The sequence below is a fragment of the Eriocheir sinensis genome, chromosome 46, assembly GCF_024679095.1.
Source record: "Eriocheir sinensis breed Jianghai 21 chromosome 46, ASM2467909v1, whole genome shotgun sequence".
In the NCBI taxonomy this organism is placed as follows: Eukaryota; Metazoa; Arthropoda; class Malacostraca; order Decapoda; family Varunidae; genus Eriocheir; species Eriocheir sinensis.
Genome location: NC_066554.1, coordinates 6,995,867 through 7,018,912, shown reverse-complemented (window position 1 = coordinate 7,018,912; position 23,046 = coordinate 6,995,867). Strand labels below are relative to the sequence as shown.

The 23,046-nt window shown below is 42.9% G+C and overlaps 1 protein-coding gene across 1 annotated transcript in view; it reads right to left on the bottom strand.

Annotated features, from left to right (window-relative positions):
- Positions 1–2,333: 2,333 nt before the first annotated feature.
- LOC126981020 (serine/threonine-protein kinase PLK1-like) overlaps positions 2,334–23,046 on the bottom strand; it is a 119,336-nt gene continuing 98,623 nt past the window's right edge. The window contains exons 8-12 of the mRNA XM_050831646.1: positions 5,671–5,913; positions 5,357–5,510; positions 4,914–5,160; positions 4,397–4,510; positions 2,334–4,024 (exon numbers count right to left, since the gene is read on the bottom strand). Of these exons, the coding sequence (XP_050687603.1) occupies positions 3,866–4,024; positions 4,397–4,510; positions 4,914–5,160; positions 5,357–5,510; positions 5,671–5,913 (917 nt within the window). The 3' untranslated portion in view covers positions 2,334–3,865. The remainder of the gene's footprint in view (positions 4,025–4,396; positions 4,511–4,913; positions 5,161–5,356; positions 5,511–5,670; positions 5,914–23,046) is intronic.

Here is a 23,046-nt window from a genome sequence, read left to right as displayed (position 1 = left end):
AATACTATGCTCTCTGAGTACGATAATCTGGCAACGGTGATTAGGGATCCACTGAGTTGCTTCTGTTACATCCGGATAATTGTTTGTCTTGTAGTAATACCAAAATCTGTATCTGATTTGTCTTAATTTTGTGCTGGTGTATATTTTCAAGTGTCAGTCTATATTTCTTTACAATAGCCGAGTCGTTCCACATATGATAGACTGAACGAACCGCTTAATATTCACCGTTCGAACCGCACGGCGAAGCTTCGAACTGTTACTTTTAAGTGTTGTATGCATGGTATGGTAGTTGTTCTCTCTCTCTCTCTCTCTCTCTCTCTCTCTCTCTCTCTCTCTCTCTCTCTCTCTGCGATAGTAAAAAGGGCAGTCTAGTGAGATAACAAAACAGTAAAAGATATCACAGGACTCTTAAGCATACACGAGGAAAACTTCAAACTCAAAGGCTGGTGCCGGAGTGTGGAGGCGTTGAACGGATCACCGAGTACGTAGTAGCATATGAAACAATCAAGTCACGGAGTATCTTAATTATAATTGTAACAAGTAGCATTAAGCGAGGTTACTCCGACCTGAGAGATGTAATACTTCTTGATGATATGGGTAGACGTTGGGTGGGTGGCGGAGAGAAACCGATTAACCATAGCTGTGGCCTGTGTGCGTACTAGCTATAGTTTGATAAATATATCTCACATGGGACAGATGCTAGTTGAATAGTATCATATATATTAGTAGCTCGAAGACCAATATTATAGTATACTAACTCTGATATAAATTTTCTTTAATCAACTCACGTGAACTGAATAGTGGGCCACCTCGGCAGTTCAGTCTTTGTAATCGCCCAAACCAAACTAGTGATTGATAGATAGTTTATTGTTGCAAGTAAACAACAAAGGAGAAGGGAAACTATATTCTCCACAATGATCCGCTTTTTTACTCACTACCAGACACTAATGAGATATTCTGTGCGGTTTCCTAACATGTCCTATTTATCAGCGCAAAACACAACACACAGCATTTTCGTAGTATTTTGTGTTTGGTTGAGGAGCTTACAAACTTGATGGGACTGGGTGGACAAAACTACTGGCTGTCTCGATGGCGCCACGCGGGGCCAGACGCGTCCTTGATGACAACCGCAGCACCGTCACCGACACCGTCAAGGGGAGACTGTCGGCAGCGGTCACTGTTCCATACAAACCCTTACCAGTCTCCTTAGCTTCTTGGGTTTCACGTGATGTGGCGTGAGCGTCACGTTGTATATTACACACTCCTGTCTGCTGATCTTGACAGTGAAGATTCGTGGCCTTTAGGTTAGTTTGGTGCATAATGGTTGAGTACCAGGTGTAGTGCAGCCGACTTGCCTGATGGGCCAGCCTCCCACAACTCACTTTGAGAGTGCGGTACCTCTCTGGCCGACTGGTTAGGGAGTGGCTCTCCCGTCGCAATGGTCGCAGGTTCGATCCCCGGCGCTGGCAAAGCCTATCCTTGGTCTCGTCACTCTCGTGTTTCGTTACACGCTGTGTTCGTGTTGGAGTGTAGTAAAGAGAAAATTCTGGCGTTTCACAGGGGCCAACCCAATACCTTTTCTACAGCATTAAAGGCCCCCCCTTTTTTTTATTTGTTCAGTTTTGTGTAGTTATCATCAATATATGTGTGCAGTCACTGCTATCATATTAAAAAAGCTGTAAAATCTTAGGCTGAAATTCAGTGTTTGCATTAATTAAATCATTAAAGAAGAGTAATCTGATATACTCTTGTCATCTGGAGCCACATGAGTGTTGTATTTAGTGCACTTTTCTCACAATTGAGTGTTCTGAGCCCCAAGCCTTTGCCAGGCAGACAATAAGCAGGCCTCCTTCCATGCCTGCTCACCAACCACAGAATGTCAACAAATATGCTAAAAAGTAGTTATGCCAACATATTTGCCTCAGGTGATGAGCTTAGTAGTGATTTCACAGTTCACCAACTCCAGGTCACTGTACACTACACTTTATTTTTCTCTACGTCCTTCTCAGGACAAAAGTTCACATGAAAAACGTTACCTGTCAATGGAGCTGGCCTAGGTGTTTTCTGTGTTTGGTTTGCCTGTTATCTTGGTGGTGCTACACATTGGAGTAACTTGTATCATATAACCTATGTCCCTTTAAGAAAGTTCTTAGCTCAGTGAAACTCATATTATGTTTTTGATCCTTGTCTCAAGAGAAACCTGTTCAAATAAGATGACAAAATAATGTTACCTGGTTAGAATCTTGTGTCAGCTCAGTTTTGAATCATTTGATCAGGGATAGCTCTGTTTCCAACATTCCCACAACACAAAAGTCTTCACCAAACACCACAAGTGACGTACATACTTTATTACTGCACAGAGTATATACACCCATAACAGCTGTGATACGCTGGGAAAGGAACCAGTATGGGGTGCCAGCCGACGGTGGCACCACACACAGCAGGGATGAGAAGGATGAGCGTGATTACAATGTCAATGACTAAAACTTAACATGAGCTACAGTTGTTTACCTCCTAATTATAGTAGGAGACAGCAAGTGGGGAGGGAGTTGTATATTTGTGTCAGTACAGCCAGTATGTATGATCAGTATATCTGTAATGGGAAGTACAAAACATATTACGACCTACTAATTAATATTATATACATTCATTGTTAAGTAAGCTATAAACCTATCTATACATAGCTAGATGGATATTGATGGTTAGACACTTAGGGAGGGAGGGAGCTGGAGGGAGGATGGGGTGGAGAGAGAGAGAGAGAGAGAGAGAGAGAGAGAGAGAGAGAGAGAGAGAGAGAGAGAGAGAGAGAAACAAAATCATCACATTCTAGCAATCTTACTTTAAAATCACTTTATAACATTTATCTCCGTCAACAAGTGAACAACCTCCAGTCGGGAAGCAGTGCAGGATCGTAATCCATCCATGAACAAAATATTGATATACAGACCAGCCCTCACTGGCACCTCTCAGTCAACCACATTGTGTTCAGAACAAACTCTTGTCTTACCTTCTAAATTAAATAAAATGTAAGAAAATAATATTAAAAATCCATACTTATCATAATTACAGGTAACACTTTCAAGTCAATAATATGTTGAACTTCCTCCAATAAATTACTGGTTTATTAGACTGTGATTCATACTGTGTTCATGTTTCAGGGTTAATGAAAAATGTAACATATTTAAAAGTATGAAGACATGAAGATTATTTAAACTCTAGGTCTGTGCTGCAGTTGGATCTAAAAGTAACTTTTATTCAACTAAAACTGGCCCTCAACTCATTAAAATGGGTTGAACTTCAACACCAAAAGATTTGGGTCAGAGAAGTATAGAAAAGATAGGCAGTGAGGAAGGGAAGGTGTTTGCCAATTATGCTTTTGTGTTTTCTATGCCTACACCACATCATGATCCATTGACTCAAACACACTTTGGACATACATTCCAGTTCCATTAAGCATATATTTGGCATCAAGTAGAGAAGTGACTTGTGGCAAGGGTAGATAAGCCATACAATGGCTCTGGATTACAACATCCAGGATGCATACACTCAAGCTTCAGATCGTCTAATTATTCATCTTGCAAGACTAAGCTGAATGTTTTTGTGGCAAACTTTCTGCAAGATGACTGCTAAGATTTATAACATTGAGAACCAAACTGAGAAAGAAAGAAGTTTTATATCAGTATTTCATATACTTATGAAACAGATTAGGTAAAGAAAATTAGACCATCTGTGACATTATAAGCTCAACACCAATGAAATTAAGAAAATTCTCACTGCATCTGAGGACATTGTAAAAAGTTAATTTCAAGATATTAAAATAATAGTAGAAAATAAGGGAATGTCAGCATGGGGTGGCGTGAGCCCCTCAAGCTGTGGTGGGCTGGGACTCTTGGGAGGTGACGGTGGTGGTGGTGGTGGTGGTGGTGGACGTGGAGGGTTTCACAGAGGACTTGGTCACCATCAACTTCTGGATGATGTTTCGGGCATAACGAAGGCGGTTGGCTAAGTCTTTCCGGCATCCATACTGTAAATAGTGACAAGGGTTGATGCTTTATTCCTGTGCCATAGCTATAATTATAGATTTTATTATAGTTAAGGAAAGATAATGAAAGACAATGAATGGCATCATATCACCAATGAAGCAGTTCCACATCCTAGCATACAACCTTTTCATATCCATGCCTTCCTCTATGACAAATGGGGTCAGCAATGATAATAAGGAGAATAACACATGTCAACTAATCAAAACATCAAAAGTCAGGAGTATGAATCAGCATGTTCATTTAAAATTAGCTGAATCTCATAAGTACGTATTGAAAATGACATGGTAAGCAAAGATTATTGACCTAGTTTGAATAGAACTGAACAGAAAGAGGCAGCAAATGATACAACTCACCTTCTCCAGGCTGGCTAATCGGTAGGTCTTGAAGTTCCTCTTGTCATCAATGTAAGTGACAGCACCCATGAGAGGGCACAGGATGATCTTGGTGTGATCCTCAAAGAAGTTGATCTGTTGAAAATAAATAAGTAAATAAATCATCAAAAATATTTCTGTATTGTGTTATAGCTGCCTACTCATCTTATTTTTATTTAGCTTTCTTTTTTTTCTTTTTTGTCTTTTGCTTTTCTTATTTTTATTTAGCTTTCTTTTTTTCTTTTTTGTCTTTTGCTTTTATTCATCTTTTATTAATTTTCACAATCTTTCTTTTATCTCCCTTTCTGAGTACAAGAAATTCCACGTTCCTTCCTCCCTTTATGCAAATGCTTGGGGAGTTGAGCAAGTTTATAAACCACATACTTAAATATTTTATTTGTTTTTTTTTTTATGGGTTTTTATGTATATTTTTTATGTATTTTGGACTTATGTTTTGGTACATAGTCACAACAATGTTTGCATTGGGTGTGGCACTTGCCTGGAGGGTGCCGTTGGTGAGGTGCAGGATGATGGCAGAGCGTGTCCTGAAGTAGGTGCGGAGGGAGGGGATACGTGCCAGCTCGTCTCCCTCTCGTGGGCACATGGATGCAGCGGCCTTCAACAAGTGTTCGTTCATGTAGTTGCGGAAGTAGCGGAGAAGAGTTACCTTCTTGTTGAGAGTCGCAGGATAATTCTTAAGCTGATGGTAATGTTCTATGTTGGATCTCTCTATGTAGTGGATGTTTCTGTGGAGGAAAAATATAAATCAATTAGTTTTTTAACAGGGGAATCAATTTTATTAGAGCTTTATTTAATCATTGGCAAATTATTATGTACAAAATACTAATGGATTTTGGTGCACAAAGTATGTCCAACACTTCCTATCTTCTTCTACCATGACTATTGCCAAGTTGAGGTTAAATGCAAGGAAGGTGTACTCACTCTCCATCAGCCAGCAGCAACAGTTTGGTGAAGTCGTTGAAGAGCACACCGATGGAGTCATCACAGAGCTGGTAGCCAAGGCCGTACTTGTCACTGTAGTCCACCCACTTGCTGACCCAGATCATGGGTACTGCTGCCGGGTCTTCGCTCTCCTCTGCAAAAATCAGCCATGGAATTAAAGTATTAGTCTCTTTGATTGTCTTAGGGTTATTCATATACCGTACATGGGTAGTACATTGGGTACCAATAAATTTTGTTTACTAAATGCACAATCTTCCCAACACAAATGTCAAGGTGACCTGGCCTGGCCTTACCTTCGTTGACGTTGTCCCGCTCATCAGGCTTGGACATGACCACGGAGTTGACCTGGTTGTACAGGTCCTTGAGGTAGCAGTCTGAGGGTTCATCGTGCTTGGGCTGCTGGGGGGCTGCTTCCTGGTGTGCTGCTGATTGCTGCTGTTGCCCTCTGCTGGCAGAACTAAGGGAAGGCGGGTGACCCCGGGGTCCACTGTCACCCTTCTTCAGGCACTCCTGTATGTTCTTCACAGGAGAACCATCTGGAAAGAGAGAAATTATAATTAACAAGATTTTCTTATTTCAAAAATGCGATTCCAAATATCGTGTCCTTTCTCCCAATCTGCAACAACAGTTATTGGATAAAATTATTCAGGGATTAATAAATTGCTATCTTATTTAATTTAAAGAGAATGAAATCAGATGGACACAATCACTGAAATTAATAAAGCAGCAGGAAAAGCAACAATGTATTGGAATAAAGTGGAGCTCCCAGCGAGGCGGCCATGAAATATGAAAACCTTCTGACTCGGGTCTCCCAGCCTTGATGGCTGAACCCGCCCTGCCATCCCTGCACAGCCTCGCCTCCTGCTCCCCCTTCCACCCAACCCACGCAACACCCGCCCCACCATATATATCACTGGACAGACGAAGATTCATGTAATTCATTTGTACTTAGATACAAGATGGATGATGGATAACTCAAAGGTAGCCATATCCATCATTCTCAAGTACTGAAACATATACTTGCTTCATTCATGTCTTGTCTTTGGAGCTCAATACCCTCCCCGACAAAAGTAGAAAAGCAAGGGGTATAAACGACCCCTCCAGTATTTCTGGCGACCCTTCTACGGTGAAACGCGAGCTCGTGGACTTTCTGGCTATGATGTGCAGTTCCTGGGCATAGAGAGGCTAAGTGACGTTAGAAGGGTGCTACATTACCATTGATTTAGGTGTTTCCATTATTGGGTCATTTGTTTGGTTATTGACCCCGTTAGGAAACTACTCATTAAGGTGTTTCCATTATTGGGTCGTTTGTTTAGTTATTGACCTAAGGCAGTAGGAAGACACGATGTAGGGTTCACCACTTGTTTGGCCATCCAGGAGGCGGTTTAAAATGAGGAAGTCAAGGAATCAATAGTCTGAAGCAAAAGGACCCACGCTGCGCCACCCAACGTCCCGCGGCAAATCGTAACTTCTGTCTCTTGATAACTTTTACGCATATTCAAATAGGGTCGTTGTCTTAGGATTGTGGCTTGGGGTTCAGGATTGGCTTCCGTTCCTGACTGGAGTTGGAGAGCAGCAAACCGTAACACCCTCCTAGCCAAACCACTTAATGGACTCAGATAACAATACTCAACTCTCCTTCCACTCCAAGACGTCAGGCAAGTCCCCGCCGCCTTCACGAAACCCCAGAACAATACCCAAACTCCCCTTCACTTCAAGACACTAGGCAGTCCCCTCATCTTAAAGAAACACAAGAACAATACCCACACTCCCCTTCCACTTCAAGACGCCAGGCAGTCCCCCCATCTTAAAGAAACACAAGAACAATACCCACACTCTCCTTCCACTCCAAGACGCCAGGCAGTCCCCCATCCCCTTGAAGAAACGCAAGAACGATACCCAACACTCACTTCAAGATCCCAAACAAGTCCCCATATCTTCAAGAAACACCATTAGGCCTACATCAATTTCGTTTAGTCATTGCACGCTCCACCACAAGACACATCGGGCTGGTGTGGCCGTGCGAGAGAGAGGCGGGGGATGAGTTACTCTTTCAGAAATTCACCTTTAAGTTCTAGCCGCGAAGACAGTGAGGGGTAAAGCGAAGTCGGGGGGGAGGAGGGGGCAGGGAAGGGAAGCCGAGGTTGAGGGAGAGAGAGGAAGGGCCCAAGGAAGGAGCAGGGGTGGTAAGGCGAAGGGAGGGGAAGAGGAGGCTGACAGTCAAAGCGGAAGTCAGGTGTCCGGTACCCCAGGAAAGATAAAAGGAGAGAGACGAGGGAAAAGGAGAATTGGAGACAAAAGTTTGCGAGGGAAAACACGAGTATAAAACCAATATGAAAACCTGAGATACTGGAGGAAAAGTTGGACGAGAAGAAAATAATGAAAAACGGAGAGCAAAAGATGAGAAAATGGGAAAGGAAAATGAAACAAAGAAAAATAGAACACAAAACGCAGATATACACATGAAAATACAATAAAAAGGGAAACTCGAGAAACAAAGGAGAAAACTGGATGAATATAAAGAAACACGAAAAGGAAAAACAACACTCATCATTACGAGAGAAAATTAGTCCCAACAAATGATACGAGGAAAAAGTCATCTCCAATTTCCCTGTTCCTCATATTTATTTTTTATATGAGGGGGAGAGAGGAAAGGGAGAAAAAGGAGAGGAAATAATGGAGGAAAAGGATGAGAAGGAACCCGTCACAGCAAAACAATGGAAGGAGGAAAGAGAAAAAGTTACCAGGGAAGACAAACGTGTGTGTGTGTGTGTGTGTGTGTAGCCAGAGGAAATCGAACAAAAGGATGGCTACGAGGAAATTAAGGTGGATACGGAAAAAGATTGAGCGATAGAGGAGGGAGGAAGGGGAAGGGAGGCAGAGGAGGGAGAAAGAAGGGGAAGGGAGGAGGGAAAAGGAAGAGGAGGGGGAAAGGCATGGGGAGAGGAGGAGGCGAAGAGGGGAGAGGGAAAAAAGGTCAACTGATAGAGGAGGAAGGAAAGGGAGGAGAAGGAAGGGGAAAGGTAGGAAGGAGGAGGGAGAGTGGGGAGAAGAGGTGGCGAAGAGGAAAGAGGGAAAAGGAGGAATGGAAAATTGAGGGGAAAGAGAAGAAAGACTAATGGGGAAAAAACGGGAAGGAAGGGGAAAAGAAGGGAGAAGGAAGGGGAGGAGAAGGGCGGAAGAGAGACCGCGAAAAGGAGGCCACGGCAAGGGAGAAGGGAAAAAAAGAAGTAGAAAAATTGGAGAGAGAGAGAGAGAGAGAGAGAGAGAGAGAGAGAGAGAGAGAGAGAGAGAGAGAGAGAGAGAGGCTTAATATTTCAGGCTTAAAGCGTCACCCAAGGACAGGGAGAAAACTGAAACATCAAGGTCTCACACACACACACACACACACACACGGTACTGACCCTCCTCGGTGGCACATTAAGTTCAGGCACCTCAGGCACTCACCCCACCCACCCCGCGAGGCACAAGGAGGAGGAGGAGGAGGAGGAGGAGATAGCAAACCTCCAGACCGGAGATTAAAGTCGTAATTAAATATTCCCTCGACTGCTGGATGTATGTTTTCTCTCTCTCTCTCTCTCTCTCTCTCTCTCTCTCTCTTCTCTCTCTCTCTCTCCTTTACTTCATTCGCTTTTCATTTTATTGTTTTTTTGGCACTATTTCGTTGCATCTCTCGTCGTGTGTGTGTGTATGTGTGTGTGTGTGTGTGTGTGTGTGTGTGTGTGTCGCCGTCCCTTTTTTTTTACTCATGCGGGACGGACGAGATATTGGGATCCAGTCTCTTAAAGCCCATCAAAGACCCCACATTTTTCCCGGGACATTTTTGCCTCCCTCGAACGCGTAAGAAACAGGAATCACTCGCACCTCCAATCACGGCCTCGCACCTGAACTGTTTACTGGCAGGTGCGCGACACAAATTTTAAACTTTCCCGTGTGTCAGTCTTTCTTTCCCACGTCTAATGACACTCGTTAACCTAAATATGAGAGGGAAAAATGATACGAAAAGGGAGTAGTGTTAGCATATCCGACTGTTTTTCTGTTTTTATCCACACACGGTTATACTAGAGATGCTTGTAACTGCATGTGGAGAGGTGGAAGGGGAGGAGGAGAAAGGACTGAAGGGAGGTGAAGGAAAGGGTGGAAGGGTTGGGGAAAGAGTTATGTGGGGAGGTGGAAGAGACAGGAGAGTTTGTGTGGAAGTGGAAGGATGGAATGAAGGAAGAAAAAGGTTGTGTGGGGAGGTGGAAGGGACATGGAAAGGTTAAAGGTTGTGGAAGGACGGAATGGAAGGAAAGGTGGAAGGGGTTGCATAAGTGTGGAGGGAAGGGTGAAGGGAGAGGAGGGGAGGAGGGGTGCTGTGTGGAGAGGTGGAGGGTAAAAGAAAAGCCAGACACCATAATTACCCCAAAATAGAATAAACATACGAATAAATAAAATGAGCAATCCTGCGATGTTGGCATACGACTATTTTTAATATTTCAACACGCCACGGGTACACGTTTAGCATAAGTGGGTCAACAGGAAGAAAAAAGGAAAGAATAAGTAAAGAAACGCCATAAACACTGCACATAATGAAAACGAAGAGAAATTGACCAGTGGAAGGACTAGACGTGTTAAGTGAAAATACGATGAGAAAGGGAAGAAAAGGAATGCAAAACTAGAGAACGAAAGGAATGCAAAACTGGAGGAAAGCGAAAGGAATGCAAAACTGGAGGAAAACGAAAAGAATGCAAAACTGGAGGAAAACGAAAGAACTAAACAGAATAAGGACGAAAAGGAATAATGAACGATAATTTTGAGAGAAGTTGGCAAAGTGACAAATCCGTGACATATTGAACCGAGATGCGAAATGAAAGGAAATGAATGAAAATGGTAAAACTAAGCGAAGAGAATGCATACTGTAAGGACGCGGATAAACTTAATTAAGGAACTCAGCAAAGGAAAAGATAAGCTTGATATATGAGACTGAGATGTGGAGTAAAGGGAAAATAATAATGAATGAAATGGAATAACTTAGTGAAACAAGAGAACGTAAATACTGTGGCAACGTAGAATAATTGAAGGGGATGAACAAAGGAAAGGGTGTGCTTGATATATGAAGCTGAACTGTGAAAGTGAACAATAGAAATATGAAATGAAAGGAAGGACTTGAAGAAAATAGAACGAACGAAACAGAACGTAAATAAAAAAAAAATTAAAAAAACGTAGAGAAACTTAAAGAACTGGACAATGGAGTGTGTTTGTGATATGAAACCGAGATACAGAAAAGAAGGAACAATAAAAATATGAAATGAAAGGAAGAACGTGAGTGTAACAGAAGGAAGGACAAACGGGATAGAACGTAAATACCAAGAACGCCGGGAAATTTAAGGAACGGAACAACGAGAGGGTATCCGAGATGCGAAGGAGGAATAATGAGAAAATGAAGGGAACGGGAAGAAATTTGAGGAATGAGCGGGGAAGGAAAGACAGGCGAGCTTATGATGCTGAAATGCGGCGAAGGAAGAAAATGAAAAGGCGGGGGAGGGAAAAGATTAAAGCACAAGGGAAAGAGGAGGAATGGAGATGAATGACGGCCGGTAAAAGTAAACTATGAAAAATGAATAAGTAAGATTGGAAAACAAAAAGTGGAATTAATGAAAGAATAAAGGAAAAGGGAAGGAAAGCAATGGCGAAATAGAAATAGAAAGACCTCGAATAAGGGATAAGGAAAAAAATAAAAAGAAACAAAGTGAAAGGAAGTAAGTATATGACAAGATAGAATTAAAAGAGAGAGAGAGAGAGAGAGAGAGAGAGAGAGAGAGAGAGAGAGAGAGAGAGAGAGAGAGAGAGAGAGAGAGAGAGAGAGAGAGAGAGAGAGAGAAAACGACACCGCGCGGATTACGAATAAACAAGCAACAAACGAGGAAATGACGATGACGGAGAGAGAGGGAGGGAGGGAGGGAAGGAGGGGGACGAGGACGAGGAAGAGCAGAAAAAGTATCAGAAAGAGCTAAACTAACACCATTTTGGCAGTCGTAAAACTCTCTTCTCTACCGCCAACCCCGGCTTTGTGTGGGCCAAATGTTCTTGAGGAGGAGGAGGAGGAGGATGGGGGGTTGCGAGGAGGCGAAGGAAGAGGTAAGCGTGGAGACTGCAAGGAAGAGGAGGACGGGGGTGGGGGGTAGAGGGTCGCAGGGAGAGAAAGGAGGGTGAGAGGGTGAGAAGTAGGAGGAGGTAGATGGCAGGTTACGAGGAGGAGGAGGAGGACGGCAGGGGGCGGTACAGGGACGCAGAGAAGCAAAGAAAGGAGGGTAAGGGAGCGAGAGGGGTCGTGAAAAGGGAAGTTTGAGGCGAGTAAACACGGATTCCCTGGCGCCTCTGCCCTGAATGAACGGGGAAAGACGGAGGCATCTTAATTATGGCACTCCCGTCGAGGGCAAAGAAGAAAAAAAGGGAGTGCCGGGAGAGCAGCAGCGAAATGGCCCTCCCAGGTGTCAGGCCAGGCGAGAGAGGTACGCGCTGAGGTGTGCAAGAAAAGAGAAGTGCCAGAAAAAGAGGTGCCAGCGAACTAGGAAATGGAGAATGGATGACGTGGAAAGAAAGAGAGGACGGGAAGAAATGGGACGGCGTGGGAAATAGATTGACAGGTGAATGTAGAGAGAGGGGTAGACAGACATGGATACTGAGAGATAGATAGATATGCAAGGAAATAGTGGCAGAAAATGATAAAAGCGAATAAAGTGAAGACGAAAAAAAGAGGAAGGGGAGAGAGAGAGAGAGAGAGAGAGAGAGAGAGAGAGAGAGAGAGGACGGAAGTGCCAGAAAACAATTTAATGGAGAATCAAGTGAAGACAACGAAAAAAAGAGGAAGGGAAAAGAAGAGAGAACCTTGGCTAGAGGGCATGAGAAAACAAAAACCTGGAACGACGAAAAGAAAAAAAGAAAAATAATCCGAAACATAAAATCCAGAAAATTAGTCCACAGCGAACCGCCGGAAAGAAGAAAAATTTGAGTCTTGGGAACTGCCCTAAGACGACGCATGAAAAATTGACGAACATAGAATTTTAAGAAGGCAACAAGACGGGCGGCAGGGGGCGGGAAAGTGAAGGGATGGCAGGAGGGAGAGGAGAGAGGCAGGGAAGAAGGGAGAGAGGGTGAGAGGGAAGGAGAGACGGAATGAAAAATGAAAAACTCGATAAGCAGGACAGCGGAAAACTGCAGCGGAACAGTGAGACAAAGGAGAAATAAAAAGGAAGGAGGGAGGGAGGGAGAGAAAGATGGAGGAGGAAAGGGAGAAGAAGGAGGGCAGGGTGGAGCGCAAATAATGTATGGCCGAGAAAAGGAGAGAAAGATAAGAGAGGTAAAGAGGACGAGGATGAAAAATAGGAAGAAAAGACGCAAGAGGAGAAGGAACAGGAGAAAGAGTAAGACTATGAGAGAAGGAGGAGGAATATAAATAAAAGGAGGGGTAAGATAGAGGAGAAAGGAAGGGACGAAATGAGGAGAAGGAAGAGGAAGAAGAGTAACAGGAGAAAAAAAATGGAAAAGACTGGAAGATGTGACTGGAAAGAAGCAAAGGCAAAGGAGGAAGAACAGGAGGAAGAAAGAAGGAAGAGGAAGAGTAAAAGGATAAAGAGAATGGAAAGAACAGGGAGAGATGATGAGAATGGAGGGAATGAGGAAGAAAAGACAAAGAGAAGGAAAAGACTGGAAAGGATGAACGGAAGGATAAACAGGAGACTGGAAGAGGTAAATGTGATGGGGTTGGAGTAGGAGGAAAAGAGGAAAGTGAAGGGCTTGAATAGGCGCAATGGAGGGTGTGTATGGAAGGGGCTGGAAAGGGCGAATGAATGAGAGGGAGGGAGAGGAGGCCAAGAGGAGAGAGAGGGAGGGAGGAAAGGGCAGAGGGACACCATTCACGGGATCGCTTCTGAGTGGGCATCAAAGAGAGGACCAATATTGACTCAGGGTCGAGGGTTGCGTATATGACTAAACCGAAACACAAACACTCACTCGCTCATTCACTCCTCGCCTTGTTCATTCATTCACTCCCTTACTCACTCCGTCTCATTTATGTATTCATTAGATTTTTTTTCTTTTCTGCAGTCCCCACCTCGCTGTTCTCTCTCTCCTTCGTCGCTAAACTTAAAACACACTCACTCACTTACTCCTCGCCTTGTTCATTCATTCACTCTTACTCACTCCGTCTCATTAATGTATTCGCGTATTCATTATTTTTCTTTTCTTTTTCTGCAGTCTCCACTTCGCTGTTCTCTCTCTCCTTCGTCGCTAAACTTAAAACACACACTCACTCACTTCCTCATCGTCTTTTATTCATTCACGCACTCACTCTTCCTCACTCGTGTATTTTTTTTTAGTTCCTCCCGTCACTGGTCTAAAAACAAACACTCACTCATTCACTCATTCCTCGTCTTTCTTACTCATTCATTCACTCCCTCACTCTCGCACTCATGCACTCACGTATTCAATCATTTTTTTGCAGTCCCCCCTTCACTGTTCTTCCTTAGTTACTAAATCAAAACACACTCACTCAATCACTTTCTAACTCATGTATTTTCGTATTCATGTTTTTTTTTCCAGTCCTCCCTTCACTGATCTCTAAACACAAACACTCACTCACTCAGTCCTTGCTTTCATACTCATCCACTCCCTCCCTCACTCACTCACTCACGTATTCTGTATTCACTCCCCTCTCCACAGTCACCTCTTTGCATCTGGGATTAGCCTAAACTTTCACTCCTCTTTCCTTTCTTCTTTCCTCACCCACACAATTTCCCTGCCGTCCCCGCTGCACCCCTTCCTTAGTTCACCTGCTCCCTTGCTCACCTGGTCACATACTATCGACCTTTTTTTCACCCTTTGAAGATTAAGTAGATTTTTCACCTTCACTCCTTTACTCTCTCCTCTCTTGCTGTCCTTCTACTTCACTTCTTCATTATTATATTCATTTCCTCTTCCTTTACCTACCTATTCTCCCTTCTGATATTAAGGCAACCCGGACCCCATTTCCCTTAATTTTAGAGTAGTCATCCTTAAACCTCACCCCCGGCAACCCTAACCCCATTTTCTTTCAGTACCTCTTCCATTAAACCAGTGTTCTTCTCTTTATTAACATCCCCTAACTTAAAACAAAATCCTAACTCTTATTTACATATTTCAAGAATAAGTAAATGAACATGTTTCAATTTTAAGGCAACCCCCCTTTAAACAAACTACTTCTCCCTTCTTCCCTTTCCCCCTTTTGTCCTTCCTTCCTTACACCATTATTCTTACGTCTTTTGCTCCTTTACGTTCCTTTATTCACGTCCATACATTTTTTTTTCCTCTTGATATTAAACCAACTCAACCTTTCCCTTCATCTCTATCTCTCACTTCAAACATTAATTCTCTCTCCTGTCCTTTGCTATCCTTCCTTCAGTCTCGCACACATTCACCGCCTCGTTTAAGCCCCTGTTCAAAATACTCGCTCTTTCCATTTCCCTCTTGAGATGGAAATATACTTCAATTATTAACTTCCCATTCTTCATTTCTCACTTATTCACTCCTCTTCCCTGGCTGACACTGAAATAACCGCCTACCATTACCTTCCCATTCTTCATTTCTCACTTATTCATTCCTCTTCCCTGGCTGACAGTGAAATAACCGCCTGCCATTAACTTTCTTTTCTTCATTTTTCACTTGAACATTCACTTTTCTTTCCTTGTGTCTTTAGTTTGCTTTAATTCATCTCTTTCGTCATTCTTCAGTTTACTCATTTCTCATTTCCTGCGCGTCTTCAATTCACACTACTTAATCTCTCTCTCTCTCTCTCCATTCCTCTAACTTATTCACACCTCTTATTATGCCTCTTCTCTTTATACTATTTCCTCTTTTTCCATTCCTCGCTTCACACTACATTCTCTTTCTTTATTCCTTAATTTACTCATTCACTCTTCTTTCTATATGTCTTCACTTCATAGCATACTTCCTCTTCCTACATTCCTAATTTTCCTCATTCATTCCTCTTTCCTGGCATTCTCATTTTACATTAATAATTCATCTCTTTCTTCATTAATCTTTATACTTGTGTCCGCCAATTCATCTTCCCACATCTATCAATACTTTTCCTTTCACTCATTCCTCACTCATTCACTCACTCCTCCTTCCATCCGTCCTCACCTCACACTACATCGTCTCTCTCTCTCTGTGTCTTTTTCTCTCTTCATTCACCTTCATTCTTGGGTCCGCCGATGATTTATGTTCCCCGCGCATCCTTTCCTCTCCTCCTCACTCACTCATTAATCCCTGGCGTCCTCAGCTCATTACGTCCATTCTCTTCATTCACCTCCATAATTATCCTCCTATTCATGTGCTCATTAGTCCACGCCTCGGAGTTCATGTTAAGCAAGTTCTCTCTCTCTTTCTCTCATTACCCTCCCTCTTCAACCTCTCGCCTTTTTAATCTCTCTCTCTCTTTTATTCTCTTTCTTTCCATTCTCACTTTGGTTGCTGCTTCTTCCTCGTTATTGACTTCTACCCACGTGTGATCATTCTTCCCTTCGTTTGAAATTACACGGGTTCTCTTTTTCCTTCTCCTTCTGCATCTCTTTCGTTGTTCTTTATCTTCCTCCCTTGTTCCATTCTCTTTTTTTTTTTCGTCCCCGTCTTTCTATCTCATTCCACTTACTGACGTCCATCCATGTGTTCCTTTGAGATTAGACTAATTCTCTCTCTCTCTCTCTCTCTCTCTCTCTCTCTCTCTCTCTCTCTCTCTCTCTCTCTCTCTCTCTCTGTCTCTGTCTCTGTCTCTGTCTCTGTCTCTGTCTCTGTCTCTGTCTCTGTCTCTGTCTCTGTCTCTGTCTCTGTCTGTCTCTCTGTCTGTCTGTCTGTCTGTCTGTCTCTCTGTCTGTCTCTCTGTCTGTCTCTGTCTGTCTCTGTCTGTCTCTGTCTGTCTCTGTCTGTCTCTCTCTCTCTCTCTCTCTCTCTCTCTCTCTCTCTCTCTCTCTCTCTCTCTCTCTGTTTATTTCTTTCGTTGTTCTTTATCTTCTTTCTTGTCATATTCTCTTTTCTTTTGTCTTTTCCCTTTCTGTAGCAAATTATCAAGCTTTCTCTCTCTCTTTCGTTACCCTTTAATCATCTTCCCCTTGTTACATTTTCTTTTCCCCTTCCTGTGGCGAATAGTGATCAAACATTCAAAGCATTCTAATTCCCCATATTCCGTTCTCCCACCTCAATTCCTTCCCTCTTACCCATTAAGCCTACCGCATTACCCTTTCCCTTTCCCCTAGAAAAGCATCAAACACACGTACACACATACACACGCGCGCGCACACTTCCGCCTTCCTCTTCCTCTTCCTCCACTCCTCACTCTCCTCACATCAAAGGGAATAATCAAGCACTTACTCCTTCACTCCACTCCCTCCCTCACTCTTCCACTCCTTCGCTCTTGCTTCTCTCCTCTCTCTCTAGTGCTATTTTTCCCTCCCGCTTCGATTTACTACTCTTCCTCGACTCTCTCTCTCTAATCAGTTTCTTATCTTCTCTCTCTCTCTCTCTCTCTCTCTCTCTCTCTCTCTCTCTCTCTCTCTCTCTCTCTCTCTCTCTCTCTCTCTCTCATCAGTTTGTTACATATTCTTATCTGCATTCCCTCACTTCATTATCGCTTCTTCATTTTTCTCACGCTTCCCCTTCTTCGTCTTTTTTTTTTTTTTCGTCTTAATACCCTTACTCGCTTTTTGCTTGCTCTTTTTTTATTTTCCTTATAGTCTCCCTCTCTTTCTCTACCCCCTTCCTCGTTTTCTTTTTATTTTTGCTCTGTTCTTCGTATTTCTCTTTCAGTTCGTCTTTACTCTCTCTTTCTTTGTCACTACTTTGGTCTTTTCTTTCTTCCCCATTCTGTCTTCTTTTTCTTCTTTCCCTTCACAGCTACACCCATCCTTCACTTTTTCCGTCTTTCTTTTATTTCTTTATCTTATTTCCCATTATTTCCGTTTCTTCTTTCTTCCCTCTTCCGTCTCATTTTTTTTCCTTGCCAGCCATTCTTCACATTTACCTTTTTCTTCTTCTTCTTTTTTTTTTACTTCTCTATCATCTTAATCCATCGCTTCGTCTTCCTGTTTCATTTTCTCTAGTTCCTTTCATCTATTCTTTTTTACGCCCCTTCGTCTTTTTCTTTCAAGTCAACTTTTTTTCCTCCCCTTTTTATTTCTCTTCCTCGAGTTCGCCTTTCGGTGCGGAGGAACTCAGCGTGGAATTAATGCACGTGCCAAACTTTTCTTTTTCGCCCTCCTGTTGAAAGTGCTGATCTCTGTCTCCCCTGTGTGTGTGTGTGTGTGTGTGTGTGTATTGATTGATTGATTAAGGATAATTATACCAGCCGCCGCAGCAACGGGGAAATCATTATGACGCCAAAGATTGCTGCTAAAAAAAGTTAAAAAGCAAGGCAAAATCCAATACTGCGCGTGTGTGTGTGTGTGTGTGTGTGTGTATTACTAAATTGCGCAATGACGAAGTAGTAACGGTGGCAGTAGTAGTAGTAGTAATACTAGTAGTAGTAGTAGTAAAAGTATTAACAAAATCCATGAATCGTGCATTGTGTGATGATAAGGGCGAGGTTTTTTAGGTGGGTGAAGGAAGGGAGGAAGGAGGGTGAAGGAAGGAAGGGAGGGAAGGAAAGAAGGAAGGAGGGTGGGGAAGGAGGAGGGAAGAGAAGGAAGGAAGGAAGGGAGGTAAGAAGGAAGGGAGGGAGGGAGGGTGGGGAAGGAAAGAAGGAAGGAAGGAGGGTGAGGAAGGAGGGAAGGGAAGGTGGTGGTGCCGCCCTGTTCGATCTATGCAAAACCTCGAAATGTCAGAGTTCCCATTCGCGATAATTCCTTTTTTTATGGGCGCGTTGCTCTGTTATTCAGATTCATTCCGCTGTGTGTGTGTGTGTGTGTGTGTGTGTGTGTGTGTGTGTGTGTGTGTGAAAAGCGTAACGAGTGATAGACTAGACAGGTTCACTTTTAAAGGTAGGCTTATTAATTATTCATCCTATTCACTCCACCTGTTTTACCTATTCATACCTGGGTCAGTGGGTGAAAAGGCATCAAAGGGACTGGCTATGGCGGTTCAGTATACAGGTTTGCCATTTATCTATGCCTATGACCTGTATTTGGCGCATTTTATTATTTCCTTCCCCTTCTTCCCCCTCCCTAACTTTGTCCTTCGCTTCCCTTCTTTTCACTTCCCTTTCATTATCTTTTTTTTTCTCTCTCTCCCCTCACCTCCCCTTCCATTGCATTAAGTTTTCTTCTCTCCCCCTTCGATTAACTTCTCCATTTTTCTCTATCTTCCCTTTCACCTCCATTCCACTAGCTTTTCTTCTCTCCCCTTCCCTTCCATTCCCTTTCTCTCCTGTTCTTCTCTGCCCTTCCCTTCCATGCCCCGTAGCTGACTGAATAATTGGTATGTATAAACACGTATTGTCCTTCAGTGCGGTGTAGACTGTGCTATAGAGAGAAGTCCATGGCTGTATGTTTTGCCTAAGTCGTGTGTAGCGTAGACGTCCAAGGCTCTATGTTGTGCCTGGGTCGTGTCTGTTAGTGTGGTTTCGCGTGTAGCTGGACGTCCCACTGCAATACGTTTGGCTCGGGCTGTGTGGCCGGCCCATCCTTGCCTGCTGTGTCTGTGTTGTGTCACGTCCGTCTCCCTCGTGGCTGCCATAAATAAGGGCGCTCCATATACCTCGGGTCAGGCTCTGGTATTAGCGTCGGTGGACTCTCATATGTCACCGCAAAGAATCCCACAGTGTATTATAGCGAGGCGTAGTGAGTCAGTGTGGTTGGTGTAGTATTGGATTAGCACATGGTATAGTACATGGTTCCTCAAATTCCGCGTTATGCTTCAATAGAGTCGCTACTTTCCTAATAAATACTTAACCAAACACCAAACGCTTATGAAAAAAAGGGTTGTAGAGGAATTAATTTGAAAAGGACTGGTAAAGAATAGATTTAAAGAGCATCGAATAGTATTGGGAGAAAGAGAGGGAGGGACGTGAAAGCAAGTATTTAAGTATTGGGGAAGTATGGATAGCTGTAGAAGGGTAAAAAGGAAAGGGGAAAGAAGGGGAGGGAGAGGAGGGTCAGTCTGGCCACAGCACAGCACAGTATTGGGAGAGAAAGAAATAGAGAGAGGGAGGGAGGTGAAATTAAGTATTGAAGTATTGGTGAGGAAGTGTGGATAGCTGTACAAGAGGAAGGAAGAAAGGGGAAAAGGAAGGAAAGGAGAAAGAAGGGAGCTGAAGGTGAGTCTAGCCATTGTACATCATAGTATTGGGAGAGAAAGAGAGGGAGGGAGGTGAAAGAAAGTATTGTGGAAGTGTGGATAGCTGTAGAAGAGGAAGAAAGGGGAAAAGGAAGGAAAAAGAAGGAAAGGGGAAAGAAGGGAGCTGAAAGTGAGTCTGGCCATAGTACAGCATAGTATTAGGAGAGAGAGAGAGAGGGAGGGAAGTGAAAGTAAGCATTGGAATATTGGGGAGGAAGTGTGGATAGCTGTAGAAGAGGAAGAAGAAAGGGGAAAAGGAAGGAAAAAGAAGGGAGCTGAAAGTGAGTTTGGCCATTGTACATCATAGTATTGGGAGGGAAAGAGAGAGTAAGAGAGAGTAAGCATTGGAGTATTGGGGAGGAAGCGTGGATAGCTGTAGGAAGATAAGAAAGAATAGGAAAAAAGGAAGAGGAAGGTGTGCCTGGCAATAGGTTTTTTTTTCACATCAGAGGAGTCATTACAGCATAGTATATCAATGTCCTCTATTATTCGTCACAGTATTGAACGCTACGCCAGTCCCTTTAATACCTACAAGCCCACGTGCCGCTCGCTGCCTCTCAATACGGATTTAGTGGCGTTTAATGAACAATGTGTGAACACCTGTCGATATCCAATGTAGAGGTTCTGAATACGTTAGTTTTGATTAGATGTATTGGCAAAGGTTATTGATTCTGAGGTAGTGACGGGGTTCCTGGAGGTTACAATAAATTACAATAGCAGTTTTTCTTTCCTTTTCTCCTCTTTTTCTTTTTCTTTTTCCTTGAGCTGCCTCCGTTGCTGGAAAAAAGAAAAAAAGTTACGAGGCGCAGCAAAGTAATTCGATACATTCTTGGGAGTTTCTTGGAAGTGACGATTTTTTTATATACTTTTAAGATAGTGATAAGTTCTGAGACGCTTTGATATGACGTCCACAATTTACCTGGAGTGGATTGAAGTTCCTGGAGAGAGGGGAATTTATTAAAGTGACGAGTGATATTACAATCGCAATTTATCTTCAGTGGAGTGAAGTTCCTGAAGAGAGCGGAGAGTATTGTGACGAGTGAGTTTTTAGATGTAGTGATAAGTTATGAAGCGCTTTGGTAATATTACATTCACAATTTATCTTTATCTTAAGTGGAGTTAAGTTCCTGAAGAGAGCGGAGTGTATTAAAGTGACGAGTGAGTTTTTAGATGTAGTGATAAGTTATAAGGCGCTTTGATAATAAGTTTTTCTTTCCTTTTCTCCTCTTTTTTTCACATTCGCAAGTTACCTTAAGTGGAGTGAAGTTCCTGAAGAGCGGAATGTATTTAAGTGGAGTGAAGAGAGCGGAGTGTATTAAAGTGACGAGTGAGTTTTTAGATGTAGTGATAAGTTATAAGGCGCTTTGATAATAAGTTTTTCTTTCCTTTTCTCCTCTTTTTTTCACATTCGCAAGTTACCTTAAGTGGAGTGAAGTTCCTGAAGAGCGGAATGTATTTAAGTGGAGTGAAGAGAGCGGAGTGTATTTAAGTGACGAATGAATTTTTAGATGCAGTGATAAGTTACAAGACGCTTTGATAATATTACCTTCGCAGTTTATCTTAAGTGGACTAAATTTTTGGAGACCGCGGAATGTTTTAAAATGTGACGAGTGAGTTTTTAGATGCAGTGATGAGTTACGGACTAAATTTTTGGAGACCGCGGAATGTTTAAAAATGTGACGAGTGAGTTTTTAGATGCAGTGATAAGTTACAAGACGCTTTGATAATATTACCTTCGCAATTTATCTTAAGTGGACTAAATTTTTGGAGACCGCGGAATGTTTTAAAATGTGACGAGTGAGTTTTTAGATGCAGTGATGAGTTATGAGGCGCTTTGATGTTACGTTCACTATTAATCTGAAGTGGTATTGAAGTTCCTGGACACACCGGGGAATGTTTTGATGCACTCCAGACACGCTTGCGGCCACATTATTAAAGATTTCGACATTCAAGCACACACGTTTGACCAGGCTTTCGTATAGGAGTTATGGGTATTTCTGTAGGCACTTTTATATACCTAGTGGTAGTTTGACCTTTCTTCCATGAACCTAAAAACACTAAACACTAATTAAAACCTGAATAACATCCTTTAAAAACAGTTAGCGTGAGAGGCAGCAGGTTCTGAGGGTCATATTCTGAAACACTTCGGAGCCAAGCACACATATATGACGGGACTTTCGTATAGGAGTTATGGGTATTTCTGTAGGTACTTTTATAACCCTAGTGGTAGTTTGACCTTTCTTCCATGAACCTAAAAACACTAAACACTAATTAAAACCTGAATAACAACCTTTAGAAATAGTTGATGTGGGAGACGGAAGAGTCTGATGGTCATATTCTGAAACACTTCGGCGCCAGGAACAAACATTTGACAAGAGTTATGGTTATTTCTGAAGGTACTTTTATGACCCTTCTTCCGTACCATGAACCTAAAAACACTAATTAAAACTTCACTAATTAGAATCTGAATAACCGCCTTTGGAAACAGATAATGTAGGAGGCGGAAGGATCTGAGAATACCGACTTGATCACTTGCCACGGTTTACCACGCAGCGATCGACAGTTCTCCTGGATACAGCGAAGATTCTGAGGCGCTCCAAGATGAACCTATTCGAGTGCCAAGTCTATCCACGCGTGCCAAGGGTGACGACCCCTCAAGTAGCAATTATCTGGCGCGAAGAGTAGTGAGAAGTGGTGATAATGGCAGCAGCGACGCGAGGATGAAGTTACGATGGTGACAACGAAATTAATAACCGTAAATAACGACGCACACACACACACACACACACACACACACACACACACAAACACACCAGTAGTAATGTATATTTTTAACAAGGGATTCTGTTCGTATTACACCCACCCACGCACACACACGCACACACACACACACACACACACACACACGAAAGGCGTCACCAGCAGCAGCCAAATAAATCTTTCACACTCGTGCACTACCTTCCCATTCTGCTGTCAATATCGCAACTTTTTTTTTATAGGAGCAGCAACTAAAGATTTTGTTGTTGTTGTTGTTGTTGCTGCTGCTTTTTGCCCTTGAGCTGCTTCCTCTGCTATAAAAAGAAGACGAAGACGAGGACGAAGAAGAAGAAGACGGGAGCACACGAGCTATTTGCGGGACCCGGTTTGCTTCCATCCCGGGTCGGTATTCTCAAGACGCATCCTGCTCTCACATCAATAACTTCTAAAGGCCAAAAAAGGGGTTAAATGCGTTCTACTCAATTTTTTTCCAGTTTTCAGGTTCACGGTACAGAGGCTTTATCAAACTACCACCCATGGAAATACCCACCACAACTCCTACGAATACCTTGTTAAATATATGTACTTGCGCGACGAAACTTTTGTGAATATGGCTTCCAGTATCTTCC